This window comes from Passer montanus, unplaced genomic scaffold, assembly GCF_014805655.1.
Source record: "Passer montanus isolate IOZ18808 unplaced genomic scaffold, ASM1480565v1 scaffold27, whole genome shotgun sequence".
Lineage (NCBI taxonomy): Eukaryota > Metazoa > Chordata > Aves > Passeriformes > Passeridae > Passer > Passer montanus.
The window spans coordinates 11,526,858-11,551,520 of record NW_024367372.1 but is presented as its reverse complement, the minus strand read 5'-3'; the positions used below and the strand labels follow the sequence as shown (position 1 = coordinate 11,551,520).

At 36.9% G+C, this 24,663-nt stretch overlaps 1 protein-coding gene across 3 annotated transcripts in view; it reads right to left on the bottom strand.

The window, feature by feature from the left end:
- The window catches only part of PTPN21 (protein tyrosine phosphatase non-receptor type 21), a 45,360-nt gene extending 20,697 nt beyond the window's left edge, over nucleotides 1-24,663 (bottom strand). For 2 of the 3 annotated variants that reach the window (XM_039712462.1, XM_039712464.1), the window contains exons 1-10: nucleotides 24,220-24,663; nucleotides 22,347-22,720; nucleotides 10,171-10,340; nucleotides 7,557-7,654; nucleotides 5,849-5,916; nucleotides 4,940-5,010; nucleotides 3,647-3,734; nucleotides 3,356-3,444; nucleotides 774-861; nucleotides 9-88 (exon numbers count right to left, since the gene is read on the bottom strand). In XM_039712462.1, the coding sequence (XP_039568396.1) occupies nucleotides 9-88; nucleotides 774-861; nucleotides 3,356-3,444; nucleotides 3,647-3,734; nucleotides 4,940-5,010; nucleotides 5,849-5,916; nucleotides 7,557-7,654; nucleotides 10,171-10,340; nucleotides 22,347-22,526 (932 nt within the window). In that variant the 5' untranslated portion in view covers nucleotides 22,527-22,720; nucleotides 24,220-24,663. Of the gene's footprint in view, nucleotides 1-8; nucleotides 89-773; nucleotides 862-3,355; nucleotides 3,445-3,646; nucleotides 3,735-4,939; nucleotides 5,011-5,440; nucleotides 5,509-5,848; nucleotides 5,917-7,556; nucleotides 7,655-10,170; nucleotides 10,341-22,346; nucleotides 22,721-24,219 lie in introns of all 3 variants that reach the window. The other variant, XM_039712463.1, reaches the window with a different exon arrangement.

Here is a 24,663-nt window from a genome sequence, read left to right as displayed (position 1 = left end):
CTACTTACAGGCTGCATTTATTTAGTCTGTAAAATTTGTGTCTAGCCACACACATCCTCCACACATATTTTGCTGTTTCCATATCTTCCTGCCAAAAAAACAAAACCCAATATTTGCATTAAGTCAAACATTCATACCCTTCACTTGCCACTGATTTTTTGAAGATTAAATTACTATTGACCAATTTAATTTTAATGTAACTTCATTAATGTCACAAAGTTTTCCCTAAAACTCTACTTTGCAGACCCAAATATACACTGTAGTCCAACAACTTTCTTAGACTTATGAAAAAAGTATTATCTACTTATTTGAAAGTAAAAGCATTTTGCTCCAGACACTTATCAGCTGTAATGCACAATTACAGTTAAGATTGCCATAGGATTGTAAACAGCTGCCTTTTGACAAAAGCAACTGGTAGATGCTGAATAAAATTCATTCTGCAAGGAATGCCATGGCCCACTCCAGCAAAGCTCTAAGGCTATATTTTTCTTTAATTGCCACTGATTCAAGTAAAAAAAAATGTTAGAAATTTTACTGGAATGGATGAAAATTTTTATGACCACATAACCAGACACTTCAATGTACTCAACATAAAAGGTCCGATTTTTAATGCCTTCCCATAGAAAGCTGGCCAAAGACAGTGTTATTACATTTGACTCACTCACAGAGTTCAAAGCTCTAAATATATAGATAGTAGGCTTTGAGATAAATTATCAGTCTTAATTTGTTTTTATTTACTGATGACTTAGTGAAAAAAATGAAAACATACTCACAGTTTGGAACTGAATTGTCTCTTCTTTGTTTGCCAATTCTAAAGCGAAAAAGGATTTATTGTGGGACATGTTGGCAATATCATGCCACCTGCAGACAAAAGGGACAGGATATGACTGGACAAGCTCTGATTTTTCAAACCTCAAAAAATGCAATTGCAAACCAGAACCACCATCAAGAATGTGGATAAAGAACATTCTCATGAGGGGAAAAGGAGGGGCAGAGACTGATCTCTTCCATCCTCTACCCAGTGACTGGACTGAGGGAATGCCCTGAAGCTGAGTCACAGGAGGTTTAGGTTGGTTATCAGGAGAAAGTGCTTCATCCAGAGGGTGTCTGGGCACAGAACAGACTCCCCAGGGCAGTGGTCACAGCACCAAGCCTCAGAGTTCAAGAAGCATTTGGACAATGCTCTGGGACACAGGGTGAGAGTCCTGGGGTGTCCTGTGCAGGACCATGAGTTGGACTCCAAGGTCCTGATGGGTCCCTCTCAAGACAGTATATGCTGTAGGTCTATGGTTCTGTTAAATACCATTTTATGATTCTGTGAAAAAGTTCATTAATCTATCTGAATAAGTTGTAGACCATCACTTCCATACCATTAATTGCTGCTGAAAGGAAAACAGGTATGTGACTAACTCTCGGGAAGATGTACAATATGTACAGTAAGATTATTACTTGTCTTCCATTTGAAATTCTTCCCATTTGAAATTATTGAAAAAAAATAAAATTTAGACATCAGTAAATCGCAATGTCCCATCTGCTTGAAAGTTGTCTTCCATTTGAAATTCTTCCCATTTGAAATTATTGAAAAAAATAAAATTTAGACAAATTTAGTCATCAGTAAATTGCAATGTCCCATCTGCTTGAAACAAACCATATATTCCAGAAAAAAAATTAAACCTCCACTAAAAAAAGCCTTTAAGGCATTATTATACATATTTTCTAGAACCCTTACACATTGACAGATGAAAAAAATTTAGATTGCATAAAATATATTTATTCATCTTCTTTTTAAATGCAAATTTAGCTTTAACCATTAGTATTATGTTAGTGTAAATAAAGCCTGTATCATAGATTTATTAAAAGAATATTCTGCAGTACACAAACACAAGGAAAAAGCATATAGGGCTGTCTCAAAGGTGTTTCTATGACTCCCATTTTCATTACACAGAGGTGTCTGTTAGCTTTTTCCATAGCTATTGCCTCATGTGTATGATGTAGAGAAACATTAATGTCTCCATTCTGATGTAGAAAAAAATCCCTCAAATTTAAGGCCTTGGTTCATAAGCCTTTGTGGGCACAACTATGAAATTGCCTGAAGCAATCTCAAGCATAATCCAGTCTTTGTAAATCATACTAATGGGTCATTTGTCTATGCTTTATTGCCACCCAAATAACATGATATTGCTCTCCATGATGGAATTGCCCACAGTCATACACAAACAAGCAAAAGAGCAGAAAACTGGATTCTGAAATTGGAATATAAATACTTTCTGATGCTTCATAATGTGCAACTTTTTTCCTATGTTTACAGACACTGCATGCACAATTCCTTCAGAATGTATGTGAAATGCATGTACAAAGCTTTATTCCTCTCCCTGTGCATTTGGTAAGTACAGCTGCTGTTCAATGCTGTAGGAAAGCAGAGCAGGGCAGTTTGATGACACCAGACAATCAAAAAGAGCTCAGCATCAGCTCTCCTATCACAGCTGAGACAGAAATTTTTCTGAAGAGCATTTAGCAGTTGTGAATTTCTAAGTCCTGTTAAACAAAACTACTGACAGAAAGAAGCAAAGTTGCTTACTTTCTTTAATCCCAGAAAATCACCAGTAGTGAAGTTGCAGTAACTGTTGGACCATAGGATTTCAAGATTTCTGTCCATATTCACTCAAAAATTCAATTCTAGGAGATTAAAGTTCACTAAGGATAAACCCTTTCTTGCTTTAATAAAAACTAAATTGCCAAGACTAATTTTATAAAAAATTTCAAAAAAATTTTTTTTTTAAATTTATTCTGAATTCTGCCCAAAGATGTCCAAGCAACATATCTTAAAGTCAGTGAGAAGCCATTTCACATGCAGCCTGAATTTTAAGTGTTTAGGTAAGCCAGAGCTCTGTCTACAATTTATAAGAACATTCAATAATAAACTAAAACAATGTATGAATCCAAAATAACAAAACGTTATCGTGTAATTCTCCACATATAATATATTAAAGGAACTTCTGAACAATTTCACAAATGAATATTTCTATATGAATTGATGTGACAATCTCAGGATTTAAGATGCCCTATGTGCAGAGAAGTGCTCCTTTTTGATTCAATAAATATTTTTTGCAATGCAACTGTATATTAAATATTCGTGTCTTAGAATTAATCTGTCTTAAAGAGATTAATTTTGCAGTTAGTGCATTGAGAAATTCTCATTGGCTTCAGTATTCACTGTAGCATGATGACTACAAGACTATATTCAGGTTTATTAAATGCATAAATACACATCATATCTAAGAGTCGCTGATGCTTGTGAGAAACACACTCAAAATGTGAAGTTCACCAAGATATTTTATGAAAGAACAATACTAACCTAAATACAACAGGAGGACGTCCATTTTTGTGTTTCACAAAGATACCATCAAGACATGCTCCAATGAATATGTCACTTCCTTGGCTGTCCTGTAAAAAGTTGCAAAAAATTATGCAAGTAGAAAAAAAAGTCTTCAAAAGCAAAGTTACCTAAGAAACAATTGCTTTTATCAATTCTGGAGCAGAAAATTATGGGTGGTTTGGGGATTGGGTTTTATTTACTTTTGGCAGGAAGTAGCCACCCTAAACAGGGAGAAAAGGGGAATTAGACAAAGATCAAAACCTCATTTACCTTTGCAGGATAGGTCTCTTCACCATAGCCCTCCATTCTTTCCACTTCTTGCATATATAACATTTCTGCATCAGGAGGAGTAAGGCCTCTACAAATAAAACAACAATCAGCTAATACTGCCAATAAGAAAAAATCATCTTTGTTTTACTCTGAAGAACACTGTCAAAGCTTGAAAAGCATCCCCAGGACACCCAGGCAACCATCAAATGGTGCTGTTTCTATCTGTATTAATGGCTAATACATTTGGCTCAGCCTTTACATTTTGATTCCAATAACTTCTTTCTCTCTGGCATCTTTAGGGGTAAATGGCAAAAAGACTACTAGTTAATATTGCCATCTCCACTAATGGCAGACAATTATCATATTCTTGATCAAATCCAGCACTCTCTCCACATTTCCTCACTTTACCAGAGGCACACATGTTCAAGACATGAATGTCTTCTATATTGCTATAGGGCAAATAGGAAGTCTGGCATTTTACATTTCAGAAAAGACAGTTCCATCTTCTAAATGCTGACTATTTTACTGTAATACTTTGAAAACATGAGGACAAGATCTGTAGGTAAAGGTAGAATTCTTTATAATCAGACCAACTGACAAAGACAGTTTTCTCACAGACTTACAGTAGTATCACAGGGCTTAAAAGTTTATGTTTACCTACCCACCAACACACCTCAGTTACCTCATACCTCAGTTACCTCATTTTCTACCTGAAAAAACCTGTCATGCTTATTGCTATGTCTCTCAATACTTTTTCAATCATAAATCTCCCAATTTCTTCACTTTTTCCTAACGTCATGAAGATTAAATTTTCTTTGCTGAACCTGAACCATACAATCTTGTTACAAGTGCATTTCAAACATAGCTGCAGCTGCAACTTTCAAACTGTTGTTTTAAAACAATACAGGGGAAAATATTCAGTATTACTTACATAGACACAAACATTTTTTACTAATGAACTGATACAGAGAACTTAAGTTTCCGTTGTCCTGGACTACTGCACCTTAGCCCCCTTCTACCTAAGATCATAAGCATTCTGGCACCATTACTGTCTCTGCATTTCTTCTGCCGTTAATCCTGAATCCTCTAATTAATTTGACTTAATACTCTGTTCTCTTTTTCATTTTCATTCAGCAAAAACTCTTGTAACTTTAATACAGATGTATGAGAGAAAAGACTAATTTAAATGGGGAAGTGAAATTAGTCCAACTGCATTTCAAGGTTCACAACTTTCTGAGTTACAGAAGCTACTGAAGCCCAAAATTAAGCATTGAAGAGCTTTAGACATGTTACCTGTATTTCTGATGTAGCAAGGCAACTTTCTGTGTTGCTTCTTCCAATATTTTTTCTTCTTGTAGCCAACCCTTAAGGTAAAATAGCATTTGTGGAATGAAATACAAAAAAAAAAATCTACAAAATCAAGTGGTAACTGGTTGCAAATCAACCCTTGACTCCAACCTTGGAGCTTAGATGCTTTAATATGCACAAATAAACCCCAAAAGCATAAACACTGTTTTGAAGTCATTTTATTCACTCTCCCATTTGTACCTCAACCTTCTTTTCAGTGTAATATACAACAAAATTGAAAAGATCTTACTACCTCTTTGTTTCTGTGTAACATAAGGTGTCATATCTCACTCCAATCTCAAAGAAAGCCTTTACTAAGCTGGACAGCCTAGGAGCAGTAAGATAAATGGAGGCTTCCTAAAAATTATCTACATTTACCAATTTTAAGAAGGATATAAATTTGTCAATTTAATAATTTAAATGTACCAATTTAAAGAAAGTACTTACCACTGGAAACAAAGCAAATCTTTGTAGAAACTCCTGAGATTCATACTGATCATAGTCTCCAAAATCCGCTAAAAAATAAAAAAAAAATCTTGGATTCAAACACTTTTAAGAAAATTATTCAAAACCCAACTAATTGCAGCAGCATTTCCAAGTATCAAACCCCCATCCTACTGAGCTACAATCATAAAGCAAAACAACAGAACAAACCAACCAATAATATTTATAAAGAGAAAAGGTAGAAAAAAATCCCATCTTTTTACTTTGTTCAGAATGATTGGTAACAGACAGCTAGAGAGCAGTAAGATAAATGGAGGCTTCCTAAAAATTATCTACATTTACCAATTTTAAGAAGGATTTAAATTTGTCAATTTAATAATTTAAATGTACCAATTTAAAGAAAGTACTTACCACTGGAAACAAAGCAAATCTTTGTAGAAACTCCTGAGATTCATACTGATCATAGTCTCCAAAATCCGCTAAAAAATAAAAAAAAAATCTTGGATTCAAACACTTTTAACAAAATTATTCAAAACCTAACTAATTGCAGCAGGATCTGCAAGTATCAAACCCCCATCCTACTGAACTACAATCATAAAGTAAAATAACAGAACAAACCAACTAGTAATGTTTATAAAGAGAAAAGGTAGAAAAAATCCCATCTTTTTACTTTGTTCGGAATGATTGGTAACGCTCCTTGTGGACTGAGAAGAAGAAATGAGAAAACACTTTGTATGGAAGTTATTTCTATGAAAGGGGAGCACCTCTGACACACTACAGCAATACAGCTCTTGAGATAAAGCAGTGTTTAGAATTAACCTATTCTACAGATTTTAAATACAGATCATTCTTGAAACCAGTTGACTTGAAACAGGAAGCACTGCTTCTGCTCATTCACTAGCTAAAATTACTAACCTACCTGGTATTAGCTACTTCAGTCATTGGAGCACATCAATTTAGAACCCGTGGGTTTTTTTGAGGGTTTGGTTTTGTTTTTTTTCACTGTGTTCTCAACATATACAGTTAATCTCTTATACAGGAATAAAAAAGGAAGATGAAAGCTAAAAGAATGAGTATTTTCCATCTGGAAAGAGGGTTATATGGAAAGATTTCTATAAACAACTCACTGAGCAGAGAGATGTTTACATTGTCCAAATACATACAAATAACACAGCAAGATTTTTCAGTTGAAGGCCATTAAAACCTGGCTTGGATTAAACAGATTCAGTGTTATATAAACAAGGCATTAATACAATTTATCCTTCTCCACTGGTAACCACATTTCCAAGAAAACAGAATCATCATCTTTATCGTGACACAAGCAATGTATATAACTAACTAAATACAAAAAAAATCTTTGATTGTATATACTGCCAGTGATTTTAAGTTCTGTTCAATTTTGGCAGTTTTACAATTGCTGTTAGATGTAGTGAAGTGGTATTCACTGTGAATGATATACAAATAATACAAACACTCTAAACACAGCTGTTGCCATTATAAACTTTTGAGAGGTTTAGTATCAGACATTGCAAGGAACAGGGAACATGATCAGTGCAGACAGCCTCAGGACTGGTGTATACTCCATCCCATCTAACCCTAGCCAGGAAAAATGAAGCTGCCTTTTTCATACAGGTATCACAGCAATGTGTTTTCAGGAGTGATGTGAACACAAGAACTGCTAACAGTCTTGCACACTAACTTGAAATAATCTTATGTGATAGGAAATTTTGGATAAAAAGTGTAAAAACAAGCACATTCAAAGTTGTTTATTTATGAAGATATGTCAGAATAAAGTTTCATTAACAGAAGCAGAGGAAGGGTCTCTTGATGTAGGCAGACATCTGAAGCCTTTGCCCCCAAAGGAACTCCAGTGTCTAATTCAAATCAGCTCCTGAAACTACATGTTAGATGCCCAGGTACACCTCTGAGGACTGCAGAGAAGCAAGGTCAGGGCCACTGCTGCTCTCCTCAGCCTGCATGACAAAGTCCTAAGGAGCAAGCCCCTCTCATAACTTAATGGACTGGGTCTCTTGAGTGACAAAAAGAAAACAGGCAAGAGAAAATATATCACCAAAGTTTCTAATGCAACATTAGCTAGTTGGTACAATTTCTTACTTACCCTGAACTGCCAAACCAGCCAGATGTATTGCTTGTTCCAGTGTGCAAGGAATGTTGCCTTCCAAGATATCTTTCTTTAATTGCAAGTAATACTGATACCTACAGAAGGAAAAAAAAAAAGAAAAAGCTAACATAGGCTTCTTAATTTTTTAGAGAGAGTAGAAGACTATGCCTGCATCTCCTATTCCTCTCTGCATTCCCCTGTTTGAGTAGAGGGTAGTCTTCCTCATCATTTGGACCTACTACTTCAAGGCCTTTTAAAATTCTTGCCTCCCTTAACTTTCACACATCATTCTACAATCAGTGATCATAAAGAACCTCCACAATTCCTATCTACTCCCAAACCTTCTTTTCTTTTTTTTTAACTCTTCCTTCCTTAAAATTGTTGTTATTGCCTCTTTAAAACATTCAGTAAACTGCTGCTGGGTTGCTGCATTCTCTTCCAATAGATCTAACAATGTACATTCCCTCAATCCCAGTAGTGATATTCATTTCTGCATTACAACTTCCCATCTGGAGCCTCAAAACTGCCACTACAGCTACACCTACACATTTGTCTTCTATAAGTTTAGTTTTAAAAAGTTCTTCCTCATATTGTATGTTAACTCTGGTGAAGTAAGGTTATTAATACTGAGAACATGGAAGTATGTGCTGTAATTCATTCAGTGATTAGAAAGGTCAGTAAACTCCACATAAATTTTATTCATTTTAATGGACAGCTCTCTTCCATCACTGCTACTGCTCCATTAAATACACTGATAATTTATAAATATTGTTTAGACTCTTGGGCATCCTACTACAAAAACTCAGTATATCATATGACAGTACATAACATCCCTGTACAACACACACAACAACAGCTGGGACTAAACCCAAGCCTTCAAAAAATGGAAAAGAAAAAGGGGAATGAGTCTTCCCAGTCAAGAAACAGAAGGTAAGCTCTTCCCATAGAACTACTATTAAAAGTAAACTTACAGATAAAGTTTCAGATAAAGAATCTTAACACTACCTCAACAGAGCACATCTCTTTTTATCTATAGCATTTCCACTTCCTGGTGTACATTAAACATATAATTTGCTTGAACATGTTCAATCTTATTTATATCAAACAGGCATGAAAAAACCCACAGATTTCTGAGACTAACACAGACTTCTACTATCAAAGCACCATCCTCTAGGACACAAGGATAAGACTGGCACATAAATTCCTGCTTTCTACCAGGTAGCACACTGCCAAATTTTTGTTAAAGCTCCAGCTTAAACACCACATTCTTTAAATAAATGCCAGAGAAGACTATTTAAGGTTTTTCAGGCAATTTAGCTTCCCAGTGCAACACCTCGATACTTTCTTACTCTAATGTACTCTAGTAAACCAACACAGAATCTGAACCGGAGATTTCTGAGCCACTAAAATTACCAAGAAATAGCACAAAACTTTAGAGTTTAAAAAAAAAAATCTTTCAGAAATTACACATAAACCCAAAAACTAATGCTGCCAAGCATTGAGCAGTAACAACAGCACCAGTGTCTGCACCAAGAGGTCTGCACCTGGTAACCCTGAAAAGCTTTCACATCACAATTAGCAGGAAAGGTGTCTGCAGGAACAGAAGCAGTTTCATGTAACCACAGAATAAATTAAGATTAAAAGGACCCTTGAGTGATCATCTGCTTCAACTCCCTGCTCAAAGCAGGGCCAACAAAAAGTTTTTAGCTTAAATGGGTTAGTTAATACGAGCACATATTTTTGAAATAACACTAGATATTTGTAACTCAAAGCAGGGCCAACAAAAAGTTTTTAGCTTAAATGGGTTAGTTAATACAAGCACATATTTTTGAAATAACAGTTGATATTTGTAATCCAGCTATGGGTTTTGTACCCAATTGCCAATTAAAAATAATCATTACATCAGAACTATACAGATTAAGCCATTAGAAGCCAATGTACAGGCCCACAGGAATAACTGGCTAGTATATATGATCAATTTTACTTTTCCCCCTGCAGTCAGCAACAATTATGTGATGTTCCCCAGTTTCACAGTAGAAACATACACATAGTACCAGAACTAACACCCATATTTATGGCTCAGTGATATACAAAAAAAATAATAATAATCACAAGCCAAAGTAGCCTGTAGCTTGCCAATGTACTGTACTAAAAGAACAGAAAGTACTGAAAGCAAAACAAAGAAAGCACAGCTTAATGAAATCTGCAAGTGCTTTCTGCTGGATAGATGTCCATGAAAGCAACATATGGATCTTCAAAACAAAAAACAAAAACAAATTTAAAAGTCAAGCAAATTCAAAACAAATTCAAAAGTCAGTGAAGGAACTAAAACAATTAAAAGTCTGATCATACAGGTATGCTTGTTACTTAAAACAGGTTTGAGCAGATTCCTAAGATCACAAAAAAGTTAGTTGCTTGCTTAATTTATCACATACTTTAATTATTCCAAAGATAAATTAGCATACAGTTTGAACATAAATTCTGCCTAAAATTCCCCTACCTTCTATAAAGGTAGGGGAGTGGAAAGCAGACAGCTTTTGAATAAAGTATATATTTCAGAATGCTGACAGCAAATTTATAAACACATAGAAGTTTATACTACGAGGTTTACCTGGTAATCTCCTGCTGAAGCTGAGAAACAGTAGGCACATAGAATACTACTCCAAAATACACAGTTGGCTCCAAGGCATATTTGTCCAGCTGCTTTTTCAGTGGTTTGTCCAAATCTACCCATCTGCGCTGATTCTGCTTATTATAATACCAGAGACTGAAATATGTAATCTGCAAAAGAGGTATTTCAATGAGGAAAAAAAGTTAATACTGTGATATTAGATAAAATATACTGTATGAAAGTCTTAGAAATAAATGTTTTAAAATACTGAGTAAAGCTATGGGTTATTGAAGACTTCAGGGAACTGTAGAGATATTTAGCATAAAAAGCAGACATTACATCCAGATAACCAACTCGGGCACATAAGGACCCCCACCTAAAACTGAAGCAGAACTACTCTTTATTTGGAAACAGTTCATAACTCATAACTCTGTTGTGGCCATTCACAGATACTAGCAGTAGGCATCCATGTGAGACAGGAAATCTAAGGGAAGTGGGGAAGGCAAATGGAAAATGACATGGGACAGCAGCAGGGCAAAGCAAGGCTCCTCTGGGGACCTGGTAGGCAGGCTCACAGGGGATGCTGAAGAACAAACGAGCACAGGACAGCTGCCCAGCCAAAGCTGAGCTCATTAAAGCATGTGCATGGCTCACTGCACGAGCAGGAAAAGGAGCAGATACAGCAGGAAGAGATCTTGCCTGAGTGGGCAACTCCTGAGCAAGCCAAAACACAACATACAGCGTGAACTGGAACAAACCACCCAGAGAGGCTGAGGGACGGCACCCCTGGAAGGTCACAGTCCCACTGGACAGCATCTTGAGCAACACAATCTCATTTTTATTAGATCCTCTCCCAGAAGGAGTCTGGATCAGAGTATTTTTCTCTTGCTCCACAGTATAGTTTTAAATCCATACTGCAGAGTCACCTGCAAAAATTTAAATTTCTCTACTATGTTTAAACTGACTAAAATCTGCTTCCACAGTACTTACTTTGTTCAGTTCTGGACCAGCAAACATATATGGACTGGAAAATATTATCATAGCAAAACTAGATATCATAATTAGAAGTGTTTTAACCAAAAGTGAGAGATAAGTGAATGTTAAGAATTACCAATTTTTAGGTAATTCTATAAGGTAAGTATATAGGTATTTACATGAAAATTCTCCAACTCCTTGCTAAATAAACTTTAATGTGTTTAGAGACTGTAGAAATGCCAACAGCTTTAATCCAATATTTTTCCTTCCATATTTTCAGACATTTTTAAGTTACACAAAATAAAGCTTTTAAGGATGGAGTTTTATAAAGCAGAGTGAATATTTATCCTGATTTCTCTAAATCAATAATTTCTGTGAATTAGTCATGGAAAAATTGTCTCCCTAGTAAAAAAAGTATTTACTGTTGTTTTCTCAAAAGCTCTAGCATTTTGATATTGTGGAGAACAGATTTGAAATTCATTGGGGAGCTACAGCTCTTAGTAGAAAAAGGCCACTTCAGTACATTCCTGCAAAAACTCACCCATATACACATCCGAAAATTCTTGTACACACATCCTAGTTTCCAGTCTAAACAGGATGAAGAGTCCACTCATGGGATTCCAGATTTTCCTCACAGCTCTGACAGGCTGACTGTGTATGCAGCAACCACAGCACAGGCACATACACCCCACCCCAAACTTCATGGGACTGAATCAGTGCTCCATATCAGCACACACCATCAAGTAATTTGAGGCACAAAAGTCAAGTCAGTAGCACTAAATTAATAAAACTATCTATTTCATAAAACCATTTTGTCTGGGATATTAGCATAAATAGGAAATTAGAGCTAGCTCTAAGGCATAGTGTTTCTTTGGTATTGAATAGTGGCAAAACATATTTCTTTGCTCTTCTCTAAATGGGCATACACACAGTTTCAAGTGATTGTTGGCAGGTTTGGTGTTTGGGGGCTTTTTTACTCCAAGGTTTAAAGAAAATCCTTGAAGTTAAAATTAATGCTAGCTACCATGTAATTGCAAAATTAGTATTAATAAGATTAAAAAATCAGACAAAATCTGCCTATTTAACCTTGAGATGCTTTCTATAAACTCTAAAACAACTCCGGCCCTCTGATAAAAAGACAGCTATAATACAGAAAATCAATTAAATTAGAACTCTTCACAGAAGAAAAAAGCAGGTTTCTTCTGTATAGAGGAAGCTATCTAGAGCAACTGCAGAATGGGAAAGTTTAAAAATCACAATAGAAAACCAGACTATTCCCAAATCAGAAAGAGAGTTCTCTGTAAAGCAAATCCTACAAACCAAATTTTCCCCAGGTGGATGCTGTGTGCTCATCACTTCTAAAGCCTGAAAGCCAGAGTCAAATTTAGGAAGCCATAAATACTTTGAGTTTCAAGAGGAAAAAAGAAATATGGCTCTGAATATAAATAACATAAACAACACGTGTCATTTCTCAGCCCAGGCACACAAAGTTAGCTGATACCTTAAACGATATTTTATTTCTATTCTTCAATCCCCCAATCATTGGGTGAACACCACCACCCTACAAGGATATCATGAAGAGAGTATCTTGAATTCCATAAGATGCCAGGAGAAAAAAACCCATCAGCAGTACTACAGAAACACCATTACAAAAGAAACATCATGTTCACTGCAATATCACATGCTGAAAAGGATAAAATGTACTGAATGACTGACTCCTTCTTAATCCTTCCTGCAGACTGAGTAAGGAAAGGAATGTGTGTAAAAAGGTGTGTTTCTCTCTCATCACAAGACTGTTAGCAGCAGGCACACAGTCACAGGAGCCAAAGTCAGACCATGATGCTGACATTCTGCTCTGACCAGCCCACATCTCTGACAGGACAACCTCATCAGCCTCGGGCTGAGCACTAAAATGTGGAACCACAACATTCTGGACAAGGGCAATGGCCATGGCAGAGGCTGACAGCAAAGGGTAGGAGCTACAAGCTGAAAGACTTCTGTAGATGATATCACACAAACACAGTTGTAAACCAACTAAAAATACACCCCAAAAATACAGTAATTGTTTGAATAAACTCACTTGCAGCCTTGGTGTACGTAATCCTCATAGAAGCACAGATGTATAACAAAGGTGAGGAGAAGACACCACAAACATTGCCACTCTTTCAAACTCTCTGATGTAAAAATATTCCTGGTTCTACACCCTGAATTTAAACTGAATGTATAGACTATTTTTAAGGCATGATGATCACTTGAGTAGATCTGTTTCTTGGAAACATTGACCACTTGCCTACACACTGAACTGAAAAGTTACTGGCATAACAGACTAAGAAAAATGTTTCCACATTTTAAAATATCCTCTGGAATCTAGCATATCTTTAAACAAGCCATGCAAATTACTACAGACCAAAGCTGGTCTTCTGACTTCTATGCAAACCTTTCACTTCACTTCAAGGGCAGAATTTGATCCTGTGAGTTTTCAGAGGAGCTTATGCACCCTGGAATATTCGCACTGATTAAAATAGAACCCACTTTTATTCATTGCTAAAACATTTTATTATTAGCAGCTCAGGACAACATCCAGTGCTAAAAAGAATGTCATGACATAATTCTTAAAATATGTTAAGCTGTTAAGATTAACACTACTTTGAGGTTCGTTTATTTTAGTGACTTATTCACGACCCAACCCCTCTGAAGAAAATCAAATAGAAATAAAAAGAACATATAATTTCGGCACAGTTAATTTCTACCTACTTGCTTTCTGGCACTAGAGACAGTAAATATTTTTGCTTAAAATTTCAAGAGCTATCAAGAACACAAAAGTAGCAAAAGTCCCACACAGTATTTACAGCCCACAAGCTGGAGGGAGTGACTCCATCATTGAAGTCACTGAGACTTCCTAAGCTGAGCAGAGGAGTTTCACCAGCTATGAGTGCCACAAAACTACATTACTGCAGGTGACGGTATGAGATCTTCTGGCATGAAGTACAGTAAAATCAGAGAAGTGAGGCTGATCAGCCTGAGAAGAGACAAAGTAAAATATTACTGTGGACTTCAATTGTCTAAGAGCAGGACACAGACAGAGAAGATAAAGCCAGAGTCTTCTTGGAAGTAATAACAGCAACTATGAGAAGCACTGGGGACAAACTGCAATGTGGGAAATTCCAATTAGATCAGGAAAAAAATTTCACAACAAGACTAGCCAAACACTGGAACAGATAGCCCAAAGAGGTGTCAAATCTCTATCCTTGAAGGCACCTGGGTGGTAAACCCAGGCAAGTCCTGAAGCACCTGATTCTCCTGAGCAGAGGGTAGGACCACGCAAGACTTGGAGGTCCCCTGAGGCATAGCAGTGTTCAAAATTTACTTCAACCTTATATACTTAATATATATTTTCCACTTAATTTGCTTATCCTATACCATGAATCTTACAAAATATGTCATAGTTTACAAATAGGCTGGAAAGGAGAATTGTTTTCTAATGGTTAATACAGTGCCTTCTAATTAATGCATTTGGCTACCTGCCTCAAGTTTACTGAAGGAATCCCCATCCTAAGATCTGAGGCAAAAAATCAGAAAAGAGAAAACAATAGCAGAAGAATGCAGTCAAAATGTATTTTCAGGCTTTTCCTCTTTTACAATGATACATACAAATAAAACAAACTGTAAGACTTCCCTGATCAGAATGCTGAAAACACCTTCTCTTACTGAAGGACAAGCACTGCAGTCAAACTCACAAAATCCCAGTTAGCCCAAGGGCTCCACCAATCTAGCTTTATTATATGCTTGGATACAGAACAGCTCCAGCTCTCAGGATAGCACAGTTGAAATAAACCACTTGCAGCAGAACTGGGTCAATAATCTTGTACTGGTAGATACCAGATGATGAAAGTTTTTCCCTACACCCAGTGTTAAGAGATACGGAGGGAGACAACAGACCTTGAGAATTCTCCAGAAACTCCATTCTCATCAAAACAGACAACCTCCCTCACAAAACTTCCCAATCTCTACCTGAGAAAGGACTTGGAGCAGCCTGGACTGGCCTGTGTACAACATCCAAGACTTCCTGAAAGTGGTGGAGAAAAAAACCTCTGTGACTCCCACCGTGCACCAGCCACCAAGTAGAAAGTTGCACTTCTCTATTTATTACCATGATCAATTCTTCTTGCAGAAATAGGAGGATCACTGGCAAAAATCCCTCCCTTTCCCCCCATATTAAAGCTATTTACTGTAGGGTACCTTTGCCTATACTTTTTTTGTTGTTCTAGCACTGACAAGCTCTTCAATTGTAGCTGCAAGAGAGAATATTTAGCAGAGCAGCTATATGAACAAAGAGACAATTTATTCTTAAATCTTAGTTCTTTCATAATGGAAACATTTTTTTCCCAACACTCACACAATTATTTTCTCCTAACTACTCCAATATGGATTTCACAAATGCTATTTAAACAAAGTAATTTCCAACTATAGTTTAAAACAAAACAGAAGGGATAAAAAATAAATAAGCAAATCAATATGTTGCAAGGTGATCTGATGTATTCTAATTTATTCAAATGAAACACTGTGCAAATCACAATATATTGTGTTTCAGACCCTTCAAACATATTGAATAAACAATCTTCTAACAGGCAGGGAAGATTCTACTCATCAGGACATTTTACAAAGGTAAGCTGACTAATTTTCAAACTAAAGAGCCATATCTTCATATTGCACAGAAAACATGATGTCCAAGATATATTTTAACCTCTGGCAGAGATAGGTCAGCTATCAATATGACCCAGAAATGCAGAAATATGCTTTTTTTGAAAAAAAAAAAATCATATTACTTTTTCCCACCACTGTTCAAGGCTCTGAGAAGGATGAACTCACATAACTGCTTTTGACTTCACCTTACACATCACTGACATTAGAAGAAGTATCATGTTCCCATACATCAGAGGCTTAAGTTCTGATTGCTTTACTAAAGGGAAAAATTCAAAGTCTAAAAATACTAAACAATAAGCTAATTCCTTTGCTTCAGAAGTAAAAAAAAAAACCTCTTCTGTCAAAATTGGTATAAAACTGTACAATAATTCACTGACATGATGGTAAACAAAATGCAGTTAAGTGGTATATTCAAATTCTGACTTAACTTTATAAAAATGCAAAAGAAATCAGGGGCAGGGCTTCCTAACTGCTACCATTGTTTTCATGGAAAAACCTTCCTCTTGTACTGCTCAGTATAAGACTGAGTACAAACCCTTTACCAGAATATATATCTCTTTTTCTTCAGAGGAAGGACTTGAACTAAGTAATTGAACTAAGGCAATTACTGATTTTTGCCTAACTACTCTGTCCTTCAATTTACCTTGGTTCCTAAATTACAATTATCACACTCTTATAATTAATATTTATTTTAGATGGGTTCAAATTTGCTTTTTAAAGAAGCAGCATCTTTTAAACCAGATTACACAAGGAAGACTGGCATTCTTATATAGATTCCTCCATCTCAATTTCTCCTCCCCTAATTATAAGGAAAATTTGGTTGAGAGAGGCAACCACAGAAGTTCAACTGCAAGCACTGCTTCTCCTCTTATTTCTACAAGCATCAGGTAAAATGTTTTCAGATTTTGATACAAGACATAAACATAACTATGTTCATGATCCCTCTCTCATGACGTGGCTCAATTCTTATTTGTCAGTCAATATGGTTACTGATACATACAGATATAAGAATATTTATGGTTACACTTGATCTGATTTTAAAAACACTCTTTTCACATGCAAAACACGTTTAAGAAACCACCACAATGAATTAAAGGTATTTTTTTGTGTTTTCTCCAAAAGAGAGCTGATGTTTTAGAATTCAGAGCAAAGTTTTACAGCATAGTTCAAGCATTTCCGAAGCACTGTTTCAGAACTTTGAAGTTATTCAGGATCCAGATAACCTTGGTTCCTTTTCCTCTGCATGTCCAAAACAAACACAGGAACTTCCATATGTACAATACATACACTCCACAGCAGTTCCCTGCCATTGGTTCTTATTCTTGTACTCTACCACCTATCTGCAGTTAAGTCAGACTCTGCTTGTACACAGTAGCAGAATTTGCCCCTTCTCTATATGGTTTAGAAGTGCTGTGTTGTTTAGAAAACAACAAAAAATCAACAAGAGAAAGACATCCATTAAAACATCTGCCAAACATAGCTAGCTAATGTACTAATATACATTGTAGTTACAGTGTTTTAAAAAATCTCTATATTTTCAAGGATTTCATTTACATACTCATGCCTTAGATGCAAGATTAACACTGTTGTATATCCTTTCTAAGGCAGTTAACCAGCAGAGCTTTCAGCAGTTTTTCAAAACTTGTGATTCCAGAATGGTTTTCTGTAACACCTCCTTGCATAAATCATGTTTGGTTATAGTTCTCTCATGGGATAAAAGAAAGACTGTGCTACAAAGGTAAGTAACTTTTGTTCACTATTCCCTTTGGCTTCTTTCCCCAGTTCCTCAGTTTAAGAGAGCTGGATTACATACTCATTCCTGATGAGTCACATTCTAGGACTACCAGAAAATACTCAGTTTAATGAATTCATTTAACTTTTCTATAAAGTTTACTATTCCATAAAAAAATAAAATTGTAAATCTTCTTAAATGCTAACTATGTGTCCATACTATTATGCAACTTGGAAATTGAGAAGTATTAATTGGAAAATCAAAAGAAAAATAGTGTTTAGCCAAGCAATGCATAATTTAAAGGTTGCTCATTTACATAAAGATCTGTTAAAACAAATATCCTAAAAGATGGGACACCATTAAAAATAGTTCAGTTCAACTATCCAAATTCAGTAATTCCAAACTACACCAGAGAGAAAGAGGTACTTGCAAATGTTACCACTGAATGTGTAAAAAATGGTAGAGATTCCCCTAATGCCTCCTGCAGTAAACTGTTTTGAAGATGCTTGGGAACTGCTTGTCCTAGCTGTGTAGGCCATATACAGTAATCTGAAACTGATACCTTGGATGTGAGAATGGTCCCCAGTCTCAGTATTTAAATAAACAGTCATACTTTCATGTTGAACACTTAGAATTCAACCTCATGCTTTAAGGCTGCTCAGTGAACTAAAAATAGGCAACTTTTTACAGAAATACTTTGTATTTTACTGTATCAAAGACTAAAGTTGTTTTTGCATATTTAATGAAAGTGCTGAACGCATTTTTCTTTCTGAAAACTTTCTACTAAGCTGTCGGGAGTGATCCAGTATCTGCTTGGCAAATCTGACTATTTAAAGGCAGAACAACTTTTTCTGAATGTAAGCTCTGGAAAGTAATTTATATCCCTATTTTCCATTCCCTTTTATTGCAACACATTTTCCTGCCAAAATAATCCATGCAAGAATGCATGACTGAAGGAATCTGCTCAGAGTTCAATAGTGTACTGTCAACTCCCTTATTCTGATATATGACCCTTAATTGAGGGAATTGCATCTCTTGCTCTCTTTTTTTTGTTTGTTTGTTATTAAAGATATTTACGAGTGGTTCCAAAGAACAAGATAATGAAGAATAGCTGAAAAAACTGCATTTCCAGCACTCTGTGACTGGCTCAATAGAAGCTAGCAGTCATCATTCAGGAAGACAAAGCCTTTGCATTTTGCAAACAGTAAAAATTCTATACTTCTGTGACTAAGAAGTTACATCTGATAAAATTGACAAACTCCATTCACACAACAAAAATTGAATTCTAAATATATGATATCCCATGTGTTCTAAGTAAACACTAAGGCTACAACCATAGCTAGATTCTCCTTTTGTTAGAAGGAGAAAGATTAAAAAAAGAAGGCATACCCTTGCAAAGAATTGCGTTTTCCAAAATAACTGTACACTAAAAAAATACTTGGAGACTCTACAAGAATGCATATTGCAATTGAAAACAACCACAATAAACAAACCGTTACAGATTAATGGCTTCACGTCTATTTCATTTTTTATTATTCTTTAAACAGAAAGAATAAAAAGCATTTTGGAAAACAAATTACTATATATAACATTTCCCACTGAGGAATCCTACAGTAATACAAGTTTCTAAAGTAATAAATGTTTGCAGGATTGAGTTCTAAATATATATGCTCAATATTTGAGCAAAGTTATCAACAGTTGCCATTGCTTGACAATAAAAAGATAATATTTCAAAATATCATAGCTATAAATGCAAATATTTATTACTAATTATTTTCACGATTACCCATATTTTGGTTACCTAAGTGCAGAGTTTTCATCCTGTATTTCAATTCCATAATCAAAAGGTCATTCTATGGCAGACCACGTAATAGAACAAAAGGGTATTTTTCAGAACAATATTAGCAACCCTAAACTTGTATCACTAGTTTTATCTCTCCTGCCCCCTAGAAGTGCACATGCTTTCATAGTTCAATGACTCCAAAATCAACTAAACTAAACCTTTCAGACTCTAGGGGGAAATGTCAGTTCACCCAGGATTGAGAGCATTTAAATACTGCATTTAAACCACCTGTGCTCAACAATTTTATGAAATTATTACATTGGTTCATATGTTGGTCATCTATGTAGATTTCCATTAACGTTTCAACGCTTAGCATTTCAGAAGGAATTCACTCAACACAGAAGATGTAAATATAATCATTAAATGTGTGCAAGAATAAACTTCAGTTCCAAATGAATCCTTCAAAATACCAAGTAAGGAGATTTTGGGGGGAAAGCAGTTGAACAGCTGCTGTGCCCTGGGCCGGGCCGGGCCGGGCCGGGCCGGGCTGGGCGGCGGAGCGAGCCCGGAGCCGCGCCCGGGCCCCGCCGCGGGCTGGAGCTCTGCCCCTGCACCTCTAGCGGCAGGGCCGCCCCGACGGAAGGGGAGAGAAAACAATCTTGAATCTTTTTCTCCAGGCTGGCATGTATTGGTAGCATATATGAAAAGGCACAATTTGATTTCTGAGGACTCTTAGGATGATCAGACAGGAGGAACGTGAGGGTGCGAGTTTCTTTGGAATGGAAGAAGGGAAGAAGTAGTATTCCCAGCACACCTGCTTTTACACTCAAAGGTGTAGCTGTAAACACATAGATACCACATTCTCCTCGGACATTGATATACCCAGCTAGAAATTTATCCAACATAACCACAAACTCCTTAGGCTAAAAACCCCGTATCAGACTCCCTACTGCCCAGTCAGCAGCACCACAAAGAAGAAAGGAAGGTGGAAAGGCATTAAAGGCCTACAATGGGGAGAAAAAGCAGGTAGCACAGCATTTTTTCTCAATGACATCTTTGCAACCCTACTCCAAAGAATGACCAGAAGTATATTTTATGAGCTCGTTTGTGATAATCTTGAAGCAGTTCTACACAATCACTATCCTCAACAGATACCACTTAAAATCTTAGCTAAATGAGAAAACAATCCTCACCCAAACACAAACAAATTTAGTTTTGGGTGTAGCTGTAGAATAAGTAACAACAGATAGCAACAGGTTTCCCTGAAAATTTAGGGATATAGAGGGAATCCTCACATTATTACTCCCTCTGTACTTTGATCCTCCAAATCCAGCCCTGCTTGGACAGCATGCAGGGAATGCTCTACAGACAGAAGCTCTTACTCCCCTGGCCACTGCCAGCAGAATCTTGCACTGGGTTTATTCCTGACAGAGTAACTTTTAGCTGGCTGACCTTAGCTCCTGTCCCTGAGGTCTATTTTCCAATACATTCTTTGCACAGTTAGATGTCCTCTTTGGTGCTACAGCAATGAGAGAAAACAATTTACTCCTCTCTGAAAGCTACAGTCAGAAATGCAGAAATGTTTTAGTCTCAGGTTTTGTGGAGTGCCACTGAGTGTGAAAGACTTTCAATCTTTTATGTCCATATCAAGGGTTAGAAAAGTATTCTAAGAGCATGGGGGGGAAAAAAAATCACTAACCAGAGGCTAACCTGACAGGTGAAATTTCCGAACCATCTAATGCTGACATGAGGCAGCCTCAGACTTTCAGTTATTTCACTATGATTTCACTATGCAAACAGGTAGCAATGTAAACATAGGAAGGAAGTTTAGAGCAGAAGTTACAGAATGTGCCAGCCAGGAACATTCTCCAGGTTATGATCTGTTGTTTATATTGAATGCTCCACTGAGCATTTACCCTAAATTATTTCATTTTTGTATGCCTGACATAATCTTCAAGACTTCTGAAACCCATTTATAACAAGAAAAACTCAAGTAATTACCTTCCAGACCACATCACAAAAAAACAGCTACAAAAAGATTCCAAACATATAATAAATATTGTACAATTAAGACAAGTTGGCTGAATAACACCAGGGTATCATTCAGTATCTTCTTCTGCTAGCCATGTGTAGTTCTTGCAAACATAGCTGTGCTGGTTTTATTCAGCAGCTGTGCATTCTGCAGTCCTGGGTGCTCTCAAATTTGCCTGCTGTATTACTTTAAATTCAGTGTTTTAAGGCACTTTAGCAAAAAACTCATGGCTACCTACTGCCAGGAGTTACAAATCCAACTGATGACCTTTACAATAACAAGCTTTTATTTACCAAGCCTGGAATTTTTGTGCAACAGCTAACAATGTCTTTAGTGGCCAAACTTTGTATCTTTATACTTCAACAGCAACCTGTAGCTTCAAAAATGCTATATTGGAATTTCAGCAACATGGCTATGACTAATGTGTGATTACTGAGCATTGTGGTATCTTTCTCCTTTACCTTCACCTCCTACTCCTCCCTCAATTATTAGCATTTGATTTTGTGCTTTTGATTCTTTTTACAGCACTAATCCATCAGAAAAAAAAATTACATGCACACAAATAAAATGCTGTCTTATGACTCAAGTCTTGCTGTAGTTTTTAACCATGTTGCTTAGGTTGCTTAGGTAGAAATTATTTTCTTCCTTTGTGGGTTTTTTTTAGTACAATTTTCAACAATGCAATGTTTAAAAAACAGTTGCTTTGTTTTTGCTGCATTCTAAGTTTTTATTCACTGATACATTTCCTCTCCTTGGACATTCCCTAAACTCTGTAATTACTTCAGCAACTGCTTAGGAGCAATTCAAATCCCCATAGAGACCAGAAGGTGAAGAAACAATGGGAAGACATGATAGCTGCTCCAGTAGGTGATCACCCTACATGGCAAGGAGTTACCACATAGGTTATCTAGCACCAAAAACTGAAGTTACATCTTCACTTGACAACTCACCTCCCGCAATTCAAGCCTCTGAGCCACCGCTTCCAGACTTTCCTGGCCCGTGCTTTCCACTGACAGTGTGAACTCCACAAATTCATTGTTGAGAAGCTGGATACGAGCCACCAAGCAACTCTTGCTGGATACTGTGTAACGTCGAGTTCGTTTCAATTTTAACCCAAAAGGTAGAGGCATCTTCTTTTTCCCCCAGAGATGGTTAGCGATAAAGAGCTACTACCACTGAGACCTTGAGAGGCAACGAGAAGACACCTCCTCTTAAAAGGTAAGGAGCTGTAAAGTCTCCAGAGATCAACCAGCAGCAGCAGTCTCCATTAAAGCCAAGCAAGTTTTCCACCAAGTGACAAGGAGAAGAAACATCCACTGGAGTCCTAGTAGGGAATGAAAGAGAAGAAATACAAGAATCAGAAATACTTTGACCGAAAAGGGAATGGTAACACGGGAAAAATAACGTATATTTTTTTCTAAATCTAAATAATCAGTCTACCTTTCCAAAATACAGGGCTGTTATGTATTCAAATAATGAAATAAGTACCAGAGTTTCTGGTTTTTCCACAAATCACATTGGGTTTTGGCAAGTTGATCTCCTTTTTTTAAACACACAAGTGAATAATGAATCTTAATCATGTGTGACTGTAGTGTCTTAAAATAAGTATTTATAAACTGAATCGGTATTTAAATGAAATATGTTTATGAAATCTGAGTTGCCTAAGGTATTTGTAATACTGAACAAAGACGTTTTCTTTAAGAGCAAATCCAGCAGCCAGGCTTGTTTTTCAGAGTGTTGTGCAGCCTCAGCCACTATCTGCTGTTGAACTAAACACAAAACCAAGCCCCATAAATGATGAAAGGGAAAAAAGAAAGGCATGGGAGGCCTTAAAACTCGCACCTTAGCCATTTCCTACCAGGCAATTAAAGTGCAATTCCTTTAATCTTCCATGCATCACAGCAAGTCGCACCATTATTCCTTATGCTAAGCTGCTGTATGATGCTTCAGGTTATGCTTTGCCTCACCAAGAGAGTATGTGAATTCTGAGAACCTTTTGTTTTCTAATTTTTGCTTGAAAAACATACTCTTACCCAGACTACAGGTAGCCACCCATCTCCCCACTTTTTGCAAACACCTTCACGCCTCCTCTCCTGTCAACCCTATCCCATGCTTTGCCTTCCTCCTTTTCCAAGTGTTTTCTTAGCGCACGCACCCCAGTCTGTGAAATTCATCATAGAGCCACGGAAAGCTCCGGGCTGGAAGGCTCCTCAGAGATCCCCATGTTGCACACCGCTGCCCTGGGTCAGGGAAGCCATTCCCTCGGCGAGGCTGCTGTGCCCTTCACCTCCTACTCCTCCCTCAATTATTAGCATTTGACTTAACAATTATTTTTTTTAAATAGCTTGTATAAATGACAATAAATCAAAATAAAACTGCAATATATCGTGGATTCTCCTTTACCTTCACCTCCTACTCCTCCCTCAATTATTAGCATTTGACTTAACAATTTTTTTTAAATAGCTTGCATAAATGACAATAAATCAAAATAAAACTACAATATATCGTGGTGAAAAAGGTTTCCTATTAATTCACATTCCTGAAATACATTTATTTTTATTTCAGAGATATTTGGGCAGCCAAAAAAGTAATCAAAACACTCCACCCTCTCCTTGTTTTACCAGTTAATCTTTGACATGACTCTCGGACTGAGAGAGCAGCAATAAGTGCATATCTCAAACTCAGCCCACCTCCAGAAGCACACTCCCATAACCATTTCAACCATTTACTTTCAAAAACTAAGTGGCTGAAACTCTTCAGCCTTACAGTACACAGCAGAGATCACCCGCTATGTGTTTACTGTGCCCGCTGTTTTCCCCTTACCTTGCACAGCGATCCAAAGACACCGGGTCTCCTTTCACATACGTGTAGCCGAAAAAAAACCCCAGCGCTCCAAGGCTTCCTCTCCCGGAGCCATCTCATCTGTATTCCTCGGGAACTGACTTACTGTGTTCCTCCCGTCCGAAACAGCTGCTATCTCGGCTAACCCACCTTCTTCTCAGATCACTCATAGTGAAAACATTCCTCACTTCCTGTCTCAAAAAACTTGCTCTGGATATCATTCCACTGGGTGAAGAGCTGGGGGGGTGGAAGAAAATACTACAACAAAATAAACCTGTGCCAGCCGGCTCTTCAGGCGGCCTCTTTCATGTGACGCTGTGCCGCATGAGCGCAAATTGCCTTCTCAGAAATATTTTCGAATCGGCCGTCCCTGTGTGCCTCTGTGTGTGTGCATTTAATTTCTTTTCCTGGAGGCGTTCCCCTCGC